Source organism: Rhinopithecus roxellana, chromosome 11 (genome assembly GCF_007565055.1).
Source record: "Rhinopithecus roxellana isolate Shanxi Qingling chromosome 11, ASM756505v1, whole genome shotgun sequence".
In the NCBI taxonomy this organism is placed as follows: Eukaryota; Metazoa; Chordata; class Mammalia; order Primates; family Cercopithecidae; genus Rhinopithecus; species Rhinopithecus roxellana.
Window position 1 is genome coordinate 131,144,538 of NC_044559.1, and position 21,411 is coordinate 131,165,948.

Consider the following 21,411-nt stretch of genomic DNA (forward strand, 5'->3'; position numbering starts at 1 on the left):
TTTTCTTTCAAAATGTCCTGATCTATCTAATAGTATTTCTGTTTTTGGCACATCCTGTCCAAATATGAGCGAAGCTACTCAATAACAAAAACAACCACAACAAACTGCAGAATTTTGTTCACTGTTTTGTAATTCACTTGTTGATAAACTAGATTTTTAAGCTAAATCAACACTCAGTAAATAAAGTAATTTCAATTTTCTTGGTGTATATTAGAGATTTTTAATATATTGAATCCTCTGTGAGGTTAATAGACAAAATGGCTTTCCCTATAAGAAAATTTGCAATATGGGAATATTGCCAGCAAAAGGACTGATAAAGCAGGGCAATATATTATCTTTTTTTTTTTTTTTTTTTTTTTTGACAGAGTCTTGCTCTGTTGCGAGGCTGGAGTGCAGTGGCACGATCTTGGCTTACGGCTACCTCCACCTCCAGGGTTCTCAGGATTCTCCTGCCTCAGCCTCCTGAGTAGCTGGGACTACAGGCACATGCCACCACGCCCAGCTAATTTTTATATTTTTACTAGAGACGGGGTTTTCACCATGCTGGCCAGGCTGGTCTGGAACTCCTGACCTCAGGTGATCTGCCCACACTGGTGTCCCAAAGTGCTGGGATTACAGGTGTGAGCCACTGCACCCGGCCTCTATATCTTTATAAATTGAAATCATTTGTGAGATTCAAAATACTAGATATGAGGGGGAGCTTTGTCTAAAGCATATCATTCTTATCCCTATGAAAAAATTCAACTGAATTCTTCTGCCCCATTTCAAACTGCTGTTTTATTATTGCAACTATCTTAAAGTGCATGGTATGGGTGATTTGACTTTTCACTGTGGAATTAAGCGGTAACTCTTGACAAAGCAGTTATTATCATGAGATAATTGACCGTATTTGAGAGTTAAGCATCCTGAGGCAAAGTTGAGTGTACTTAATCCTGGCAGGTTAATTATCTGGTGATTATGGAGCCTTGAAAGGTATTACTCCTAAGAACCATTTGCAAAATGACATAATTTTAAAAAACTTCTTAATTTAATAAAAATGAAAAACAAGAATAATCAAGTTCTTTAGTCATCTACTGATAGATAATGACTACAAAGCAGCTTGCATTAAGGGGCATCAATGGATTATAATTACCTTCATGTAGAATGTCCTTTATTAAGCTGATTTCGTGTGAGTGTAGCTAACAAATGGTTGTTGCTGAAGGGAAAATTTCAAACTTCGAAGATGTCAGAAACAAAACTACAACGTAATATTAAAGAGTGTTTATACTGCAGCAATTTTGGAACTACTTTAACAAGGATAACCAATCAATTCAGATGTGTAATCTAAAAGTACAAAATGCAATGTAACAGCTTACCCAAGATTTTAAATTAAAGAAAGAGAAATTTGTCACTATGTATTTCTGAACCTTGGCTGAAAGTAAACCACACAAATCAAAACCAAAGTGAGATGTCACCTCATGCCCAGCAGGATGGCTATTACTTTTTAAATGCAAAATAAGCGTTGGTGAGGAGGTGGAGAAATTGGAAGCCTTGTATATTGATGGTAGGAATGTAAAATGGTGTACCTGTTGTGGATCCAACAGTTCCACATCTAGGTATATATCCAAAAGAGTTAAAAGCAGGAACTCAAACAGATACTTGTACATTAACATTCACAGTAGCATTGTTCATAATAATCAAAGATGGAAACAAATTAAATGTCTATCAACAGATGAAGCAATAAAACAAAATTTCACACATACAATGAAATATTATTCAGCCTTATAAAAGACAAAATTCTGATAACATACTATAACATGAATGAAGTTTAAAAAGATTATGCTAAGTGAAATTAAGTCAGACAACTTTTGTATGATCCTATTTGTATGAGGTACCTAAAACAGGCACTTTCATAGACAGACAGTAAAACAGTTACGAAGGGTGAGGGGGGAGGAGGAAATAGGAAATAGCGAGTTATTATTTAATGGGTACAGAGCTTCTGCTTGGGTTGATTAAAAAAAAAAGTTCTGGAGAGGAATAGTGGCAATGGCTACACAACATTGTGAATGTACTTAATGCCACTGATTTGTACACTTAAAAATAGTTAAAATGGTATACATTTTATATTGTGTATTTTTTTTTTTTTTTTTTGAGACAGAGTCTCGCTCTGTCGCCCAGGCTGGAGTGCAGTGGCGCGATCTCGGCTCACCACAAGCTCCGCTTCCTGGGTTCAAGCGATTCTCCTGCCTCAGCCTCCCGAGTAGCTGGGACTACAGGTGCCCGCCATCACACCAGGCTAATTTTTGTATTTTTAGTAGAGACGGGGTTTCATCATGTTGGCCAGGCTGGTCTCGATCTCCTGACCTCAAGTGATCTGCTCGCCTCTGCCTCCCAAAGTGCTGGGATTACAGGTGTGAGCCACCGTGCCCAGCCTAGTGTGTATGTTTTCTACCAGAATTTTAAAAAAGTAAATTGTATCATTTAGTAATTATAATTTGGTTATGTCACAAGAATATAGCAATGGTATTACTGTGGATACTTCACTTTTTGTCCCAGCATGTGTCTAACCAAATATTTTCAGATATTTTTCGGAGAGAAATATCATTTCCCCTGGGTTCACTAACAAAAAAGGCATACTGGGGTCACAAATGGGGAGAATTCAGCTTAAAAGGCACTACAGTTAAGGGTACACTCATAATAAAAAAGAAGAACTACCTAAAAGAAATGTCAGGCATTATTTTAGATTTCAAGAGGAACTTTATTAATTTATAATAAAATCTAACAGTATTAATCTTAGAATGTGGGAAAAATGAATCAATTTCATAACATGTTTAAGCTACAAGAAAAAATTTAAAAGATTATCTAGTATTTCTATGCAAATCCCCTCAATTTACAGATGAGGAAATGGAAGAAAAAGTAGTTGATAAATAAGTCAGAGAGATGATTTAAATTAAGGGAACAAAAAATAGCTTTCATAATCTAAACATTTTATTTTAATATATAAAGATACATCATTTGCTAATATTTAAAATAGGGTCAGCTGGGTGCAGTGGCTCACATCTGTAATCTCAGCACATTGGGAGGCAGAGGCGGGCAGTTCAAAATCACTGGAGGTCAGGAGTTCAAAATCAGCCTGGCCAACATGGCAAAACCCATCTCTACTAAAAATACAAAAATTAGCCGGGCATGATTGTGCATGCCTGTAGTCTCAGCTACTCAGGAGGCTGAGGCACGAGAATTGCTTGAACCTGGGAAGTGGAGGCTGCAGTGAGCTGAGACTGCACCACTGCACTCCAGCCAAGGCAAAAAGAGCAAGACTCTGTCTCAAAAAAAAAAAAAAAAAAAAAAAAAAAAAAGGGTCAAAACCTTTGAACATGCCTACAGACTGACATTCTAGAGATTTTCTTGTAGAACCACATCTAGAATTCATAGTTCATGAATTTTCATTTTGCTTTCTTAAAAATTTTATTTTTAGACAGGGTCTTACTCTGTTACCCAGACCAGAGTGCAGTTGCATGACCATGGCTCACTGCAGCCTCAGCCTCCCAGGTGCAAATGATCCTCCCACCTCAGCCTCCTGAGTAGCTGGGAATACAGGTGTGTGCCACCATGCCTGGTTAATTAAAAAAATATATTTATAGAGATGTGGTCCAACTATGCTGCCCAGGCTGGTTTCCAACACCTGTGCTCAAGCGAGTCTCCCACTTCAACTTCCCAAAGTGCTAGGATTACAGGTGTGAGCTATGGTGCCCGGCCTAGTTTCAATTTCTTTAAAGCAGAGAGAAAACATAAAAACACCTGTGAAGCACTCCTGAATACAGATGTTTACAGCTTTTTACTGCCTTTAATCTTTTACACCAAAAATAACTCATATGTATTTAGTTTTAGACCCAAATTTAACTCATTAAACTAATTCTCATTCTACTTGCATTCATATTTCATCAGAATATATAATGTTAAATAAATAATGAACACAAATTTCACAAAGTTTAGGAAAAACAAAATTAACTTTTGTAAGCAAATAACTTTGTTGGACCAGAAGTAAGGTGATATAGCAGAGAGCAGTCCAATAGCCATGAGTTTTCCCTCATGTACTTCGTACTATTCATTATATTTTAACAGGGATGAATGGAGAGTGTGAGTTATCAAAGCAAGTTAAAGTGAAGTGAAACTTAATATAGCATGATCAACACTCCTAACACTACTAACAACATTACCTAACAAAAATTGTGTATATATTCTATGAGCCAAGCTGAAACTTTACATGCATTAGAAAAACGACATGGAATTGCCTTGTAGATTACATGATGGCTTTTGTGAACACCCTTTTTAACCTTAAAGCATTATTCAACAGTAGGGTATGATAATTTTTAGTTGTCTGTCATGATTAGAACCCAGGACTATCAAAACACTCTTCCTCTGGCTTGACATTGCTACTTAAATATAAGGGGATCTTCCATGGAAATAAAAGATGTTTAATATATGGTGATCAAAAAATAAGAAATTGGCCCTTCTTCATTTTAGCACTGTATTTTTGGAACTTAATGACTCTAGAATAATGTTTCCTATTTTTAAGCATATAAATGGAATCATAAAGTTTATATTCATTTTAATACCTTTACTGAGGTATAACTGACATACAATTATCTGCACAAATTAAAAGTGTACAATTAGATAAAACTTGACATATGTATAAAGTTCTGCAACCACAACCTCAATCGGAACACATCTATTACTCCTAAAAGTTTCTTCATGTCCGTTTGTGATCACTGCCTCATAGAATATCCCTGTCCCCAGACAACAATGGATCTGCCAACACTATAAATTTGTTAGCATTTTCTAGAATATAAATAGAATCATATAGAATGTACTTTATAGTATCTTTCACTCAGCATAGGTATTCTAAAATTCTTCTATGCTGTTGGTTCATTTCTTACCAATAGTACAATTCTTTTATAGGTGAGTAGTATTTTATTCTATGGAAATATCACAATTTGTTTATCCAGTTACTAGTTGGTGGATGTTTGGTTTATTTTCCAGACTTTGGCTATTATGAATAAAGCTGCTATAAACACCTGTGTATGTCTTTACATGGACAGATGCTTTCATCTGTCCTGGGTCAATATCTAAGAGTGGGATAGCTAGGTTAGGTCATTTGGAGGATGTATATTTAACTTTGTAAGAAACAAGAACACCATTCTCCAAAGTAGTTGTACCATTTTACATTCTAGCAGCTCCATATATCCTTACCAATATTTAGTATGGTCACACTTTTACACATTCTAATAGCTGTGCAGTTGTTTGTTATATGGGTTGAAGTTTGCGTTCTTGGATATGGATATTTAATTGTTCCAGAACGACTTGTCAAAAAGACTGCTTTTTTCCTCCATAAAATAGTCTCTGAAACATTGCTGAAAAATCAATTTAGATCTATTTCTGGACTTTCCCTTCTGTTCCATTGACTATTTGTCTATCATTACACCAATGCCACATTGTCTGGATTACCATAGCTTTGTAATAAGTCTTCAAATCATGTAAAGGTCCTCTGATTTGGTTTTTAAAATCCATATTGGTTTGGCTATTCTAGTTCAGTGCTTTTCCATATAAATATTAGAATCAACTTGTTGACTTTAAAAAAAATTCTGAAATTCTGACTGAATTAAACTACAGATTATTTTGAGTAGAATTTATATTTAACAATACAGAATCTTCTAATCCATGAACATGATATATCTCCCATTTGGGTCCCCTTAAATTTTTTCAACAATGTTTTGTAGTGTTCAGTGTATACATCTTTGGTCTGGTTTATCCCAAAGTAAATACTTTGTCATACTTTTTGATGGTATTGGAAATCGTATGTTTAATTTCTGGTTGTTTCTTGCTAATGTAGAAAAATACATTTCAGTTTAAAATTTTTATTCTGTATGTGACAATCTTGCTATGTCACTTAGTTTTAATAGCTTTTTTTTTTTTTTTTTTTTTTTTTTTTGAGACAGAGTCTTGCTCTGTCACCCAGACTGGAGTGCAGGGGCATGATCTCAGCTCATTGCAACCTCCACCTCCCGGGTTCTCCTGCCTCAGCCTCCCAAGTAGCTGGGATTACAGGCGTGTGCCACCATGCCCAGCTAATTTTTGTATTTTTAGTAGAGACGAGGTTTTGCCATGTTGGCCAGACTGGTCTCGAACTCTTGACCTCAAATGATCCACCAGCCTTGGCCTCCCAAAGTGCTGGGATTACAGGCATGATCCACCATGCCTAGCCAGTTCTAATAGCTTTTTGAAGATTACATCAGATTTTGCATGAAGATGATCATGGTTTTGATAATAGAGACATTTTTACTTCCTTCTTTCTAAATCTGGATGTTTTTCATGCTTTGTTAGCACTAGCTAGAACCCTCAAAACAATGTTGAATAGAAGTGGAAAGAGTGAATATCCTTGATTTTCTGTTTCTCATCTTAGGCAAAAGCATTCAATCTTTCACCATTAGGTATGATGTTAGCTTTATATTCCTGGTGGATGTTCTTTATTGACTCGAAGAAGTTCCCTTCTACTCCTACTATTCTGAGGGCTTTTTTTTTTTTTTGACACAGTTTCACCCTGTTGCTGAGGCTGGAGTGTGGTGGCATGATCTTGGCTCACTGCAACTTCTGCCTCCCCGGTTCAAGAGATTCTCCTGCCTCAGCCTCCGAAGTAGCTGGAATTACAGGGGCCCACCACCATGCCCTGCTATTTTGTGTATTATTAGTAGAGATGAGGTTTTGCAATGTTGGCCAGGCTGGTCTCAAACTCCTGACCTCAAGTGATCCTCCCACCCCAGCCTCCGCAAAGTGGTGGGATTACAGGTGTGAGCCACTGCACCTGGCCTCCAAGGGCTTGTGTGTGTGTGTGTGTGTGTGTGTGTGTGTGTGTGTTTGTGAGATAAAGTCTTGCTCTGTTGCCCAGGCTGGAGTGCAGTGGCACATCTTGGCTCACTGCAACCTCTGTCTCCTTGGTTCAAGTGATTCTCCTGGCTCAGCCTTCTCCTGGCACAGGTGTGTGCCATCATGCCCAGCTAATTTTTTGTATTTTTAGTAGAGACAGGGTTGCCTCTGCCTCCCAAAAATCCCTATTGGGACTGCACACAGGAGCCACCATGCCCAGCCTCCGAGGGCTTTTAACAGAAGTAGATACCTGTTTTTTTCAAAAGCTTTTAGGATAATCATGTGATTTTCTTTTTAGTCTTAATACATTTAATTACATTGATAGATTTTAAAATGTTAAACCAATTCTACACTCCTAGTCATGATGAATTTTTCTTTTAATATATTGTTCAGTTTGATTTGCTAAAATTATCTGAAGAATTTTTACATCTGTGTTTATGAGGGATATTGGTCTTTTCTTGCAATACTTTGTTTTGGTATGAAGGTAATACACACCTCATGAAATAAGATAGGTATATTTCTCCCTCTTCAATTTTTTGGGACAGTTTGTATACAATTGGTATTACATCTTTCTGAAATCTGTGTTAAAATTCAACACTGCCAAGTGCAGTGGCTAATCCCAGCACTTTGGGAGACTGAGGTGGGAGGACTTGCTTGAGCGCAGGAGGTTGAAACCAGTCTGGGCAACAAAATGAGACCTCCTCTCTATAAAAATTAAAAATTAGCCAGGCGTGGTGGTTTGCACCTGAGGACTTGCTTGAGCAAAGGAGGTTGAAACCAGCCTGGGCAACAAAATGAGACCTCCTCTCTACAAAAATTAAAAATTGGCCAGGCATGGTGGTTTGCACCTGTCATCCTAGCCACTCAGGAGGCTGAGGTGAGAGGATCACTTGAACCCAGGAGTTTGAGCTTGCATTGAGACATGATTGTGCCACTGCACTATAGCCTGGGTGACAGAGTAAGACCTTGTCTCAAAACAAACAAACAAACAAACAGAATTAAACACTGAAGCAATTCAGCCTTTGAGGTTTCTTTGTAGCAAGGGTTTTAACTACAAATTCAATTTCTTTAATAATCTAAACAGCCTTTTTCTATTTGTTCTTGAGTATGATTTAGTACTTTGTGTCTTTTAACAAATTTGTCCATTTCATAAAGGTTGTCAAGTATATTGTAATAATATTGACAGGAGAGACCAGAACATCTATTCTAGAGCTAATTTTACCCTACTAATGAGACAAAATTCCTTATAATACTCTATTTGAAACCTCATGAATTACTAGTCAGGTTATCCACTCTGACTAGTAGGATAGGAATGGTTACAGGTCCTCATGTGTGCACTGAGGACTGTCCTCTACAATCTTTTTGGGTGGTTCTTTTCCTGGTCTTCCTTAATTTCTTCACAAAAATCCACTGATTCATACTCAGCTGAAGACTTGGTGGGATTCTGCAAATGCCCTGAGTTCTCTCTCTATTCAGCTATTTCTTCTCTGGTACTTTTAACTTACAAACACTAGCTGTCTTAGACTCCTTGAACTTCCAGCTCCAACTCCTCATTAAAAGAGATTGCAAGGCTCTACTTGAGTTCCTTTTTTTTCTTTTTGAGATAGAGTCTCACTTAGTCACCCTGGCTGGAGTGCAGTGGTGCAATTTTGGCTCACTACCACCTCTGCTTCCCGGGTTCAAGTAATTCTCATGCCTCAGCCACCCAAGTAGCTGGGGTTACAGGCGCATAACCACCCTGCCAGGCTTTTTTGTATTTTTCGTAGAGACAGGGTTTCACCATGTTGGCCAGTCTGGTCTTGAACTCCTGACCTCAAAGGATCCACCTGCCTCAGCCTCCCAAAGTGCTGGTATTACAGGCGTGACCCACTGTGCCTGGCCTTAGTTACCCTTCTTCTGTTGCCTGGAAATTATCTCCAAGGAGTTAGCTGGGGTAATCATCAGGTTTATCTTATTTATTTCCTGTCTCACAAGGATCATTGATCATTGCCTATGAAGAAATAAACTTTGTGGACAAGGTATTTTTTTTAATACTGAGGCTATCAGAAGTTTTAAATCATCATTACTACTGTACAATCCTCTGACAAGAGGAAAGTGACATCACGTAGAAAATAAGAGCCAAGTGTGTTTGGTTTTAGCTGAGTTTTGACATTTTGAACATTTATACTAACCACAGTATATTTTTTTTTTTTGAGGGGGGGAAGATTAAAGAATCCTATGTATACTCTCTGAGAACTATATTTTATCCTTCATCACATTTTAGAAGTAAAATGTCCCTCTTTTCCTGGAGAACTGAAGATAACATTATTATTATAGTATTCAAAGAGAAAAACAATGGATGATGAGATTAAAGGGATAAAGCATTTTACTCTACTTGCTTTTTATAATCAAATATGGTATAATTTTTATTATCCCTATTAAATTTCATCACTCAACTCATATTTAGAGTCTACTAACATTAAAAAAAATTTTGATTTTGACCTTCAACTTACCTAGTATGTATTAAGGTGTTGTATTATTTGCATTTGAATTATATGGAAATATAGCTTTATCTAAATCACTGTTAGTTTACTTAAGCAAAGGTGGGGTAAACACTGAGGCATACCCCTAGAAATCGATTTATGTATCAACAGACTTTTTGAGACTGCTTCAATAACATACAAAATACCTCTAATTGTCTTATAGCCAATCTTCATTATTCTATAATCCATGTAATGACAGATGTTCTCAAATATACTATGCATCCACTACTTATTGGTCTGCCATAATAGGTACTTAGGTACTATATAAATACCTCTTGAAGTGAATTCAAATGAACAATAATCACACAAAAGAGAAAAGATTTTCTTGCCCCATGACTTACAGCCACGCAGCAGCTTACAGTTTTACCACTTCCTCTTCTAGGTGGGGAAAAATGATTCCTTTAATAATCTATACTAAGCTGTGATCCAACTTTTAAGTTTACTGATTTGTAGAATCAATCTTTTTAAAAAAATTGTGGTAAACTATACATATGATAAAGATTTCCATTTTAAGTATGCAATTCATTGGCACTAAATACATTCACAGCATGGCGCAACTATCACCACTATCCATTTCCAGAACTTTTTCATCATCCCAAACAGAAGCTCTCTGTACTTATAACACAATAATGCCTCATTCCTCCCTACCCTACTCCCAGGTAACCACTATCCTACTGTGTGCCTCTATGAATTTGCCTATTCTAGGTACTTCTTGTAAGTGGAATTCTTCTAAGAAAATCTAATAATTGTCTGATGTGTCTGGCTTATTTTACTTAACATAGTATTTTCAAAATTCATTCATGTTGTAGCATGTATCAAAATTTCATTTAAGGCTAAATAATACTCCATTGTATATATATGTGAAATTTTGTTTATCTGTTGATGAATATTTGATTTGCTTCTATCTTAGCTATTGTGAATAATGCTCCTGTGGACATTGGTGTACAATGATCTGAGTCCCTGCTTTCAGTTATTTTGGGTAATATACCTAGAAGCAGAACTGCTAGATCATATGGTAATAATTCTATGTTTAATATCTTGAGGAACCACCAAATTGTCTTCTACATTCCCATTTTACACTGCCACCAGCAATACACAAGTGTTTCCAATTTCTCCACATCTTCACCAATACTTGTTAATTTCCATGTTTTAAAATAATTGTCATTCTGATGGGTGGGAAGTGGTATCTAATTTTGGTTTTGATCTGCACTTCTTGACTGGTTATGTTGAGCATCTTTTCACGTGTTTACTGGCCATCTGCATATCTTCTTCAAATAAATGTTTATTAAATTCCTTTGATCATTATTGAATTATGTTGTTAGTTTGCTTATTGTTGAGTTGTTACTGTGATAAATATTCTGAATATGAATCCTTTATCAGATATATTATTTGCAAATATTAACTCCCATTCTACTAGTTGTCTTTTCACATTCTTGATAGTGTCCTTTGATGCACAAAAGTTGTTAATTTTGATGATGTTTAACTTATCTATTTTTTCCATTTGTTGCTTGTACTTTGGAGTCTTTTTTTTTTTTTTAAGTGAAGATTGTTTTGATATCATCAGCATCTGCTGCAAACCTAAACCACTTTTAGGACTATTCTTTTCTCTTTTGTCTCTACCAAACTTTTAGCATCATTCCCTGGTTCTAAATACATTTTCCACCTTCTTTTTACATGTCTTTTACAGATTTGAGCTTTTTCTTTTTAAGTTTTAAAACTTTTATAAGTTTAATGCTGTCACTGTATGTTTACATATTCATTGGTACAATTTACATCGAGTTTTTTACTTATCCATTTTTGCAAAGATATGTACACAAAGATACATATTCTATAACTGAGAAACAAGTGAAACTTCTGATCTATACTTTCAGGTTTGTTCGATCATGATACTTCTGATAAGGATCATGGACACACCAGTTTCGCCTCTTCCAGAAGGACGTCGTCATTTTATCTTAAGAGTTTACTCTGGGTTTTATTGCAGAATACAAATTCCCTCAATCGCTTTTTTCTTGCAGGTGTCTTTTTCCATAATTTTTTCTTATAACCAGCTCTTCTCTTCCAAAGGCCACAATGAAGTCTAAGAAACCCATAGATGACAGCTTTCACAATCTTTCTCTTGCCTTTTCATATACTGACGTATGTTAGAGATCTGACTGGCAGCTTCAAGATACTTGGAAGCAAGGGGACCACTCTATTAAGGATCGCTGAAGTATGCCCATATGTCAGGTTTCTCTCAGATGTGGTAAGTCTGGGAGTGGAGGAAACAACTGGTGTCTGAATATGACTAAAACGTCCAGTGGACAATGCAGAAATAAGAGAGGTATTTTTGACACTGCTTCGATAGGCTGAAGATGCCAAAATATTCAGAGGCCATAAGATTACTGAAGCTGCTCTCACTGCACCGGCAAAGGCAGAGGCAGCCATCTTGTCATCCTCCAAATTTGAGCTCTTACTAAAGAGTTTTCTGCGTGCTCTGCAATTTTTTTTTAAAAGATCCCTCCACATTCTCTCTTTAATTAAGATCGTTTGCGACTATAAAGTCCAAATAGCATTTTTTTTATGGCATTCAATCTCCCTAAGCTTTCTTCACTTCCAAAGTCTCATTCCTTGGAATCATATTTATTTTATTTTACTTATTTATTTATTTATTTATTTATTTTTTGAGACGGAGTCTCGCTCTGTCGCCCAGGCTGGAGTGCAGTGGCGCAATCTCGGCTCACTGCAAGCTCCGCCTCCCGGGTTCACGCCATTCTCCTGCCTCAGTCTCCCAAGTAGCTGGGACTACAGGCACCTGCCACCATGCCCGGCTAATTTTTTGTATTTTAAGTAGAGACGGGGTTTCACCATGTTAGCCAGGATGGTCTCAATCTCCTGACCTTGTGATCCACCTGCCTCTGCCTCCCAAAGTGCTGGGATTACAGACGTGAACCACCGTGCCCGGCCCTTTGGAATCATATTTATCTTTTTAAAAAGTTTTAAGATTTGTCTCTTAAACTCTGGAGAACTTATTTAAGTGCTGCCAGTCTGATCTTTCATGATTAAGAACTCTGAGACCAAGTGTTAACTTCTCCCAGTGATTCTCAAGACTACTGAGACCAATGCTTTAATATTATTCAAAGGGCTTGAGTAGCACTTTTCCCAGTTACTTCTTTTACCTTTTGGAAAATAAAACTGTTAATAAGGAAAAAACTAAATGGTAGATTTAGACAAATTAGGCTTCTAGCAGCTATCTGGCACTTCATTATTACCACTATTTCTTGCCAGTATCTCAATTTGTGCATTATCACGAATATAGCATTTCCTTCCAATGTCACCATTTGTTACCAATGTAACCATCACCTTTGCAGATATATTATGATATTATTTCTACGGATCATCCTTTAATCTTTACCCAGGTGATCTCATAAATTTCCAGGTCAATTTTTATGTTATTCTAGGCAGACAGCAGTTATTAGATATAAAATTGATGAATATATTCAAAATATGTTAGAACTATGGAATTAGAATCAGAATGAACTTCTGGGATGATTAAGACAGTACCTTCATTGTATACATTAAACTATCAAGTGACATGGCCAAGGCACAGGAAGACACACTGAAGGCTTTTTTCCTCTGTCATGGATTTTCAAAGAGGTATAAACAGTAAATAAGAGGTATAAACAGTAAATAAGCAATCAAAGTAAATAAGCATTTAAGTAAATAAGCATTTCCATAATTTAGAATGGAAGAAAATACATTCTTGGTAGAAAGAAAAAACTGTAATTGTTGAGATGAAATTCCATTTTATCACCTTCAACTATAACAAACAATATTTAAAAAATGATATTGTTAATAAAGAAATATAAATGTAATATATCAAAATTTACTCATAATTTATTAAATAAACATCAAATGGACTTAGACTCTGAAGAGACTTAAAAAAGTGATGAATGTGCTTTTTATCCATTTATTGTGGTCATAGTAACAGGTCAGGTATCCATCTGTAAAAGCTCACAGAAATTACAGTAAAAAGGATAACTCTTACTATAGGTAAATTAAATCTCAAACACCTAAACTTTAAAAAATAAATGTTGGGCCGGGCATAGTGGCTCATGCCTGTAATCCTAGCACTTTGGGAGGCTGAGGCGACCAGATCACCTGAGGTCAGGAGTTCGTGACCAGCCTGGCCAACATGGTGAAACCCTGTCTCTACTAAAAATAGTAGAGGGCATGGTGGCAGGCGCCTATAACCCCAGCTACTTGGGAGGCTGAGGCAGGAGAATTGCTTGAACCCGGGAAGGAGAGGTTGCAGTGAGCCGAGATCATGCCATTACACTCCAGCCTGGGCAAAGAGAGGGAAACTCCATCTCAAAAAAATAAAAATAAATAAATACATCTTTCACTAAGAAAGAAGTTAGTATATACTGAAGGAAATATTGAAAATACTGAGAGCAGTCAATTGACATTGAGGCAATTTTGTTGCACAATTCTCAAGGATATTTACACAAAAATTTAGGATTTAATTTATATATTTCTAAACATATATACACAGATCAGAAATAAACAAACAAAAAACCCCCAGGTTCTTTTGAAAAAGGAAAGGTAACTCACTGTCTCATTTCCAAAAAGTATGTCAACATAAGGCATAACTTTCATCAATGATTCTTTGTAGAACTGGCTAATAAATGGTGCAGACAGATTCAAAGTGAAAATCCTGTTGTTTTCAGAAGCATGGTGAGCCACTTTTAATACTGACTCTGGAGAAACTGTAAGAAAAAAGCCCTGAATGAAGAAAAAAGGAGGGAAAATTAGAAATACCATCTCCACAGTCACTCCTAGAATAAAAGAAACGTAAACAAAATACAAAAGTATATAAAATACAATTATAAAATGCAAGGCAGAAAATAGCAACATTTGACTGGAAGGGTATTTGATCATATGAGTACCATATGCTTGATACATGCCATTACTTCAGAGAATAAAGCATTACTTATTTCATACTATGTTTATATGCTCAATACTAAAGAATTCTGGAAATTCATGAAATAAAAAATATTTGAAAGGTCTCATTCAAGACAATAATTACATTTGAATTAGGGAAACTGTACTATGAAGGCAAACTGAATCCTTTTAGCTTCTTACAAACAGTTCGGAATATATATTTTTTGAGATAAGGTTTCACTATATTGTCCAGGCTGGTCCTGAACTCCTGGGATAAAGCATTCCTCCTACCTCAGCCCTCCAAGTAGCTGGGATTACAGGTGCATACCACTGAGCCTGGCTAAGTTTGTATTCTTATAAGTGACTTAAAAATAATCTGTTTATTAAGATCATAACTTCTGGCCAGGCACAATGAATCACACCTGGAATTCCAGTGCTTTGGGAGGCCAAGGTGGGCTGATCACTTGAGTCCAGGAGTTCCAAACCAGCCTGGGCAACATGGCAGAACTCCGTTTCTACAAAAATTTCAAAAATTAGCTGAGTGTGTTGGTGTGTGCCTGTGGTCCCAGCTACTCATGAGACTGAGATGGGAGGATTGCTATAGCCCAGGAAGTGGAGGTTGAAGTGAGCTGAGATCATACCACTGCACTCCAGACTGGGAGACACAGGGAGACCTTGTCTCAAAATAAATAAATAAATAAATCATAACTTGTTATGTTAAGAAATATCTAAGTTGATTTTTGAGGAAGATTCTGAATTAGAATTTTCAAATAATGAGAAAAGGATTCAGTAATGCAAAATAAAAATATTTAATTAAAATTTCATGTCAGGAAAGCTGCATTTAAAATGCTATTTATCTACAGCTTTAATATTAATGAAAGTCTTATTAAAACACATTTATGCTTTCTAGATGAAAGTATAAGCAAAGACATACATGTATATATAGGAAATTAGTTTGGATGGTGCACAAACAAGTAAAGGAATACACAAAGGGCAATAATAAAAGACTTGAAAAGGTCAGCAAAGTTAAGAATACAAAGGGCCTTGGGTGGCAGGGTAGGAATCTATTTGGTAGGCAATGTGCGAGACGGGTAGGGATGGATCATGAGTAATGAATATTTCCTTGAAAGGAAGGAATAACAAGCTTATGGGAAAATATAAAGCAAAGTTTACCTGGGCAGCAACAATTCAGCAATGGTTAATAAATGTCTACATTTGGCTGTGTAAAAGAAAACCATACTAGGAGTACTACATACAGGACTTGGCAATTGTTTAAGATGTGGAAGGCAAAGAAGGAAAGAGTAAACAGATGACTGAGATTTTTGAATTTGGTTCTACCATTAATAAAAGTGGAAAATTCCAGAATAAGATCTGGCTTAGATGGTAAAGAGTGTTTAGTTGTGGTCGTACTGCAGTTGAGGTTCTAAGGGATCTCTAAGTATCTATCAGAAAGTTGGACTTAGAGTAAAGGCCATGAAGAAGGTGAGGTCAAAGAGGTGTTGTGATTCCCAAGGCAGAGAACACAGAACAAAAGATGACGAAGGAAAGAATGGAGAATAAAAATTAGAGGAAATAAAAAAGGAAAAGGAGAAAACAAGAGGAGGCCAAATGAGGAGAGTAGAAGTGATAGTGGAGAAACTGAACAAGGGAAATTTTAAGAAGGTGCTATGGGGAAGTAGAGAAAGAAAGGAATGAGTAAAAGTTGTAAGATTTGATGATTAACAGAAAGCACTTAGTATGATGGTAAAAGTAGTTGTTAAAAAAAGGAATGGTGAGAAAGTAAGGTAAGAATAATTATTTTCAAAGCTTCATCAGTAATGATAATAAAACCATTTGAAATGTAATGAGTAATTATTGCGTCCCAGGCACTATACTACATAGCAACTCAGTTACTGTTTTTTCCTTACATCAAACCTATGAGGTGGACACTTATTAGTTTCTTTTGATAAATAAAGCAAGATAGAGAAGTTAAGAGATGTTTCCTAGGACACACAGCTTACATGTGATGAAGCCTGGATTCATATGACTCCAGATATGTTGCTAGTTTGAGCAGATAATAAGAGGAGGAAAAGGCACAAACGCTTTTTTGCGGGGTAGGGTGGGCAGGGAAAGGAGGGAATAAGAGATTTGCTTTTAAGGGCAGGGAAAGGTGGAAAGATTTTGCTTTTCAAAGAAAAGGATCTATTGGAGAAACAGAAGAATGAAGAGGCAAGGGAGGGAGGATAATTGGAGCTAAGAACTAGAGTAAGTGGGAGCACTGGAAAGTAGAAGGGGAGAAGAACTGGCTTGTAAATGGAAGAAATAACCTTGAAAATATAAAATAAACTTCTTTTAAAAGTTACAAAAATGCTGAGATATTCACTTATAACTGAGGGACTAACGATTTCCATAACGCAAACTTTAAAAAGTTTAAAAAGAAAAAAAAAAAAAACTCTTTTAAAATATTACTTTCAAATTTCAAATAGACTACAATAAGACTAAAAAAATTAATTTTGTAGCAGGAGCCATGTGTATTGGGATCCATCTTTGAAGGAATGGTTTATTGCCCTCATATATTCTGAGACATTAAGAGAGAATCGTCTACTATAATTGTGTCAGGGCCTAGAATACAATACTCCAAAATATGGCCCCCTAGCAATTGAGAAAACCGCAGAAGCAAGGTCACTCTGACCTTCTCCCACCTTTCTGTGTGAAAGCTAGCCATAAAACCCTATTCCAAAGGGGTCCTGCCCTATACCTGGCAGCCAAGAATAATCTAACAGACAGGACTTGCTGGCTTCTATCTCCTCCAACCCTAAGTTTGTTACCATTAGATCATATCCCTTTTGTCTAATCATGTTTCTCTACAACTATCCATGTCTTTCATCAGACTTCGCATAAAAATACAGTTTTTGCTGGTCTTTGGGTCTTAATTTCTGAAGGTTCCTGTGTCATATAAAACTTCGTTAAATAAATTTATTATGCTTTTCTCTTGTTAATCCCTTTCGTTACAGAGGGTTCAGTCATGACCGTTGCGATGGATGAGGAAAATATGTTACTTTTTCTCCCCTACAACTGCCTCTTATCACTTTAAAGTACTGCTAGTGAAATTCTAAGTGTTTTAGTATGTTTAGTGAAATACAAAATGTTTTTGTATAATAACAATATTTTCTCATCATTTAAAAATTCAATCCATTAATTCTTTATCAATATCCAAGTGTTCTAAGAGGCAACAAATCTTAGTCTATTATTTTTAAACGTTTTTATCTTTCTTTTTTAACCAAGTATCCTATCACTTGCAAACTATGAGCATGCAAGCTGCTGCTGTGCTATTTCTGTCACTTGGAGAATTAAAACGAACAGTTTATACAGCATCTTGTCTCCATAGTAATATGGATGTACTGTCTTGCTTTTTAGTCTTTCATTTAATGAGAAGATTTTAAAACTTTCCCTCTCTATTTCTCCCCTAACTGTTCCAGCATGAAATAAAAACCTCCCATAGCTAGCATTCTGCCAGCTGTGGATTAACCACAGCCAGCCACAGAATGGTCTACATAAATAGTAACCTGGTCAAATAATTAGGCTTCTCACCAACTTCAGACTGAAAATTTGATCTGTGCTAAAATACATCTGATTGTAATTTAAGGTACAGAACACTGTGCCCCTGGAGTCTAAATCTGGCCCCAATCCAAATGTATGTATGCTGTGTGTGTGTGTTTTCCTTTAAAATACAACACAAGAGTCTTGTGATATGGATAGTATGATGTCAATTTTGTTCATTTTATAAATATACAAAACCATCAACTTCTAAATAAAAGGCAAATTCACTATTTAAATTAATTCTATTTTTGAATGATCTCTTGTTTTTCTTTAAGTAAATATTTAGTATTTAAACAATTTGGGGTTTGTGCTCTGTTAGATTGCAAAAGACTGTTAAAATTGATGCCATCCATAATTTTTCTTGCTAGATTTATAACCTTTGCTAGGCCACATGTTCCAGACTATAGTATCACCAAAAATAAAAACAGTGCCATTACAATTTTTATCTACATGTAAGGTTTGCAATAAAATCAAGTCTATAGTTTAGAAAAATATATAACCAATAAAATCTTGTGCTTTACTAATTAGGGATTTCAGTCTGCACAACAGTTAACCAAAAGCAAAGTAGATGCTAACACTTAGAGGCTGGATAACATTAATTAGAACTGAGAATGAAGTGGGACTGTTGTGTTCATTACAACAGAAAACAAAACAACACAAAATGGTAGCAGTAGGATAGATAGGGAAAGACTAAAGTAGAACCAAAGAACCATTTTAGTGGAGCCAGACTTAATGCTTGGAAATCTAAAAAACTTAAATACGTTACACAACCACTCTAAGGATTTCTCAGAGTAGTTTAAAAGTGAGGGAATGTTAGACGCAACATTGTTTAATATACTAAAGGAAAAAATTGTCCTTTTTGCTTTTTTTTTTTTAACCAGTGTTTACCTTAATTCAAGGTAATCATTTGGGGTTCTTTACAAGTGTCCTTGCCTAAGAGCACATTATTATTTTTCATTTTTTTTATTAACAATTATGTGAGGAATAGGGGTATGTGTATGTGTGTATGTGCATGCACATCTATACACATTTCAGGGATTTATAACTCTTAGAAGTATATGTCTACATTAATTCAAAAGGAAATAAACCTATGTAAAATAACCATGACTATAATTAATCAACTGTGGATACATAGTGATAAAGACAAAAAAAGCTTTTGTTTTTTATTGATATATGGTATATATCAATATATATGATATATATGATATATGTGGTATTATTTTGAAATATTTGAAACAGTGGATTTTAATCTATTTGGGTCCATCTACTTCCTGATTATTATTATTATTATTGAGACGGAGTCTCGGTCTGTCGCCCAGGCTGGAGTGCAGTGGCACGATCTCGGCTCACCGCAAGCTCCGCCTCCCGGGTTCACGCCATTCTCCTGCCTCAGCCTCTCGGAGTAGCTGGGACTACAGGCGCCCGCCAACACGCCCGGCTAATTTTTTGTATTTTTAGTAGAGACGGGGTTTCACCGTAGTCTCTATCTCCTGACCTCGTGATCCGCCCTCCTCGGCCTCCCAAAGTTCTGGCATTACAAGCGCGAGCCACCGCGCCCTGCCATTTACTTCCTGATTAAATACACATATGCATAAAACTATGCAGTGGCGGTCAGCAACTATACATAATGAGGCTTTACCTAAAAATAATGGGTAAGCACTGGATTCAACTGAAGGTTAAGAACTTGTAATTTAGTTTCTTTTCTCACAATTACATAATCATATATTCCAGTTCGATAAAAACATCTTTTAAAAATACATAGAAAATTTATGATAGAAGAAAATATCAAACTTCTAGAGTGGGAATAACTTTCAAGCTTACAGAGGAAGCATTATCTAAATATTTGCTATGGGAAAAGTAAAGGGTTCAGTTGGTACTCCCAGAAAGAAAAAAGCAAACAAATAAACAAAAGATGAGGAAAAACATGACAAAGGGTTAGTATCTTTAGTCCACAAAGAAATTTAAAAGTAGACTAAAAATTAAACAAACATTAGGACACCAACAGATAAACCATAACATAAAGAAGTATTCCATTGAAAGAGAAATACATAGTAAATAAATATGTAGAGAAATATTCCTCTCTAGTAACTAAGGAAACAACATGGTAACAATGATGAAGAAAGGTTGATGAAACAAATATTCATACTGCTGATGGTACTGCAACTGACAACAGTCTTTCAGGAAATAATTTGAAAATACACAAGATGAACCATAAACAAATTCATATTCTTTGACCCAATAATTATACTTCTGAGAGTCTACCTTAAGAAAGTAATCCAACACATGGGAAAATACACATTCAAAAACTTATCAGTGTATTTATTTCATTGAAATCAATGTAAAAAATGACAGAAGAACAGTCAAGAATTGGCTATATACTCTAAAGCTCACTAATGATCACTTAAAATGTGACTAGTGCAAAGAGAGACTTGAATTTTAAATTTTTTTTTTTTTTTTTTTTTTGAGACAGAGTCTCGCTGTGTCACCCAGGCTGGAGTGCAGTGGCCGGATCTCAGCTCACTGCAAGCTCCGCCTCCCGGGTTTACGCCATTCTCCTGCCTCAGCCTCCCGAGTAGCTGGGACTACAAGCGCCCGCCACCTCGCCCGGCTAGTTTTTTATATTTTTTAGTACAGACGGGGTTTCACCGGGTTAGCCAGGATGGTCTCGATCTCCTGACCTTGTGATCCGCCTGTCTCGGCCTCCCAAAGTGCTGGGATTACAGGCTTGAGCCACCGCGCCTGGCCGAATTTTAAATTTAATTTAAATGAAGAATCTACATGTAGATGATAAGCATACTGTGGCTACTATGATTGTGAAACTAAATTTTTAATTTCATTAAATGTAAAAATTGAAGCATTTCAAAGTATTTTTCTGCTGGAGCTTTATTGTCTTGGTAGGACTACATTTTGACATTGAAAGTTTAGTGACAGAATTCACTGGTATATATGTAAAATAGGTACATTTCAAAGATGTAGTATGAAAAGAAGAATGTTAAAATCTAATAATTTTTACATCTAGTACAGTATATAATTTTTACATGTTGAAACAATAAATATTTTAGATATATGAGGTTAAATAAAATACATTATTAATCTTTTTCTTTTTACATTTTTCATGTGGGTCCTGGAAAATTTTAAATTATATTTCTGTTGAACAGCACCACTCCAGAGAATATTTTAAAGACATTACAAATGATGATGATGATGAAAACTAAGTAGTAAAGTAGTAAAGTAGAAAATGTTTATGGCACATAAATATTCAATTAAATAGAAGGCATACAAATAGTGGGTACACAGTATGATTATAACCTACATTAAATCAATAGTAAAAAAGATTAGAAGGGAATAACCAAAAGTAAAACTGGTTAAGTTAAGGTACAAAAATTGTGGATAATTCTAATATTTTCTTTGCTTTTCAAAATTTGGTAATATGGTTAGATGGCTCTTCTGATAAAAAAGTATTGATTACTCATATCTCTTAAACAATTTT

The 21,411-nt window shown here is 35.8% G+C and overlaps 1 protein-coding gene and 1 pseudogene across 4 annotated transcripts in view; both read right to left on the minus strand.

Moving 5' to 3' along the window:
* Positions 1 to 21,411, minus strand: part of ADK (adenosine kinase) — a 577,585-nt gene that overhangs the window by 181,946 nt on the left and 374,228 nt on the right. For all 3 annotated transcript variants that reach the window (XM_030940869.1, XM_030940870.1, XM_030940871.1), the window contains one exon: positions 14,013 to 14,183. In XM_030940869.1, coding sequence (XP_030796729.1) covers positions 14,013 to 14,183 — 171 coding nt within the window. The remainder of the gene's footprint in view (positions 1 to 14,012; positions 14,184 to 21,411) is intronic.
* Positions 10,307 to 12,047, minus strand: LOC104663666 (annotated as a pseudogene). The gene has a single exon (XR_004060051.1). The product of XR_004060051.1 is annotated as a 39S ribosomal protein L35, mitochondrial pseudogene (transcript).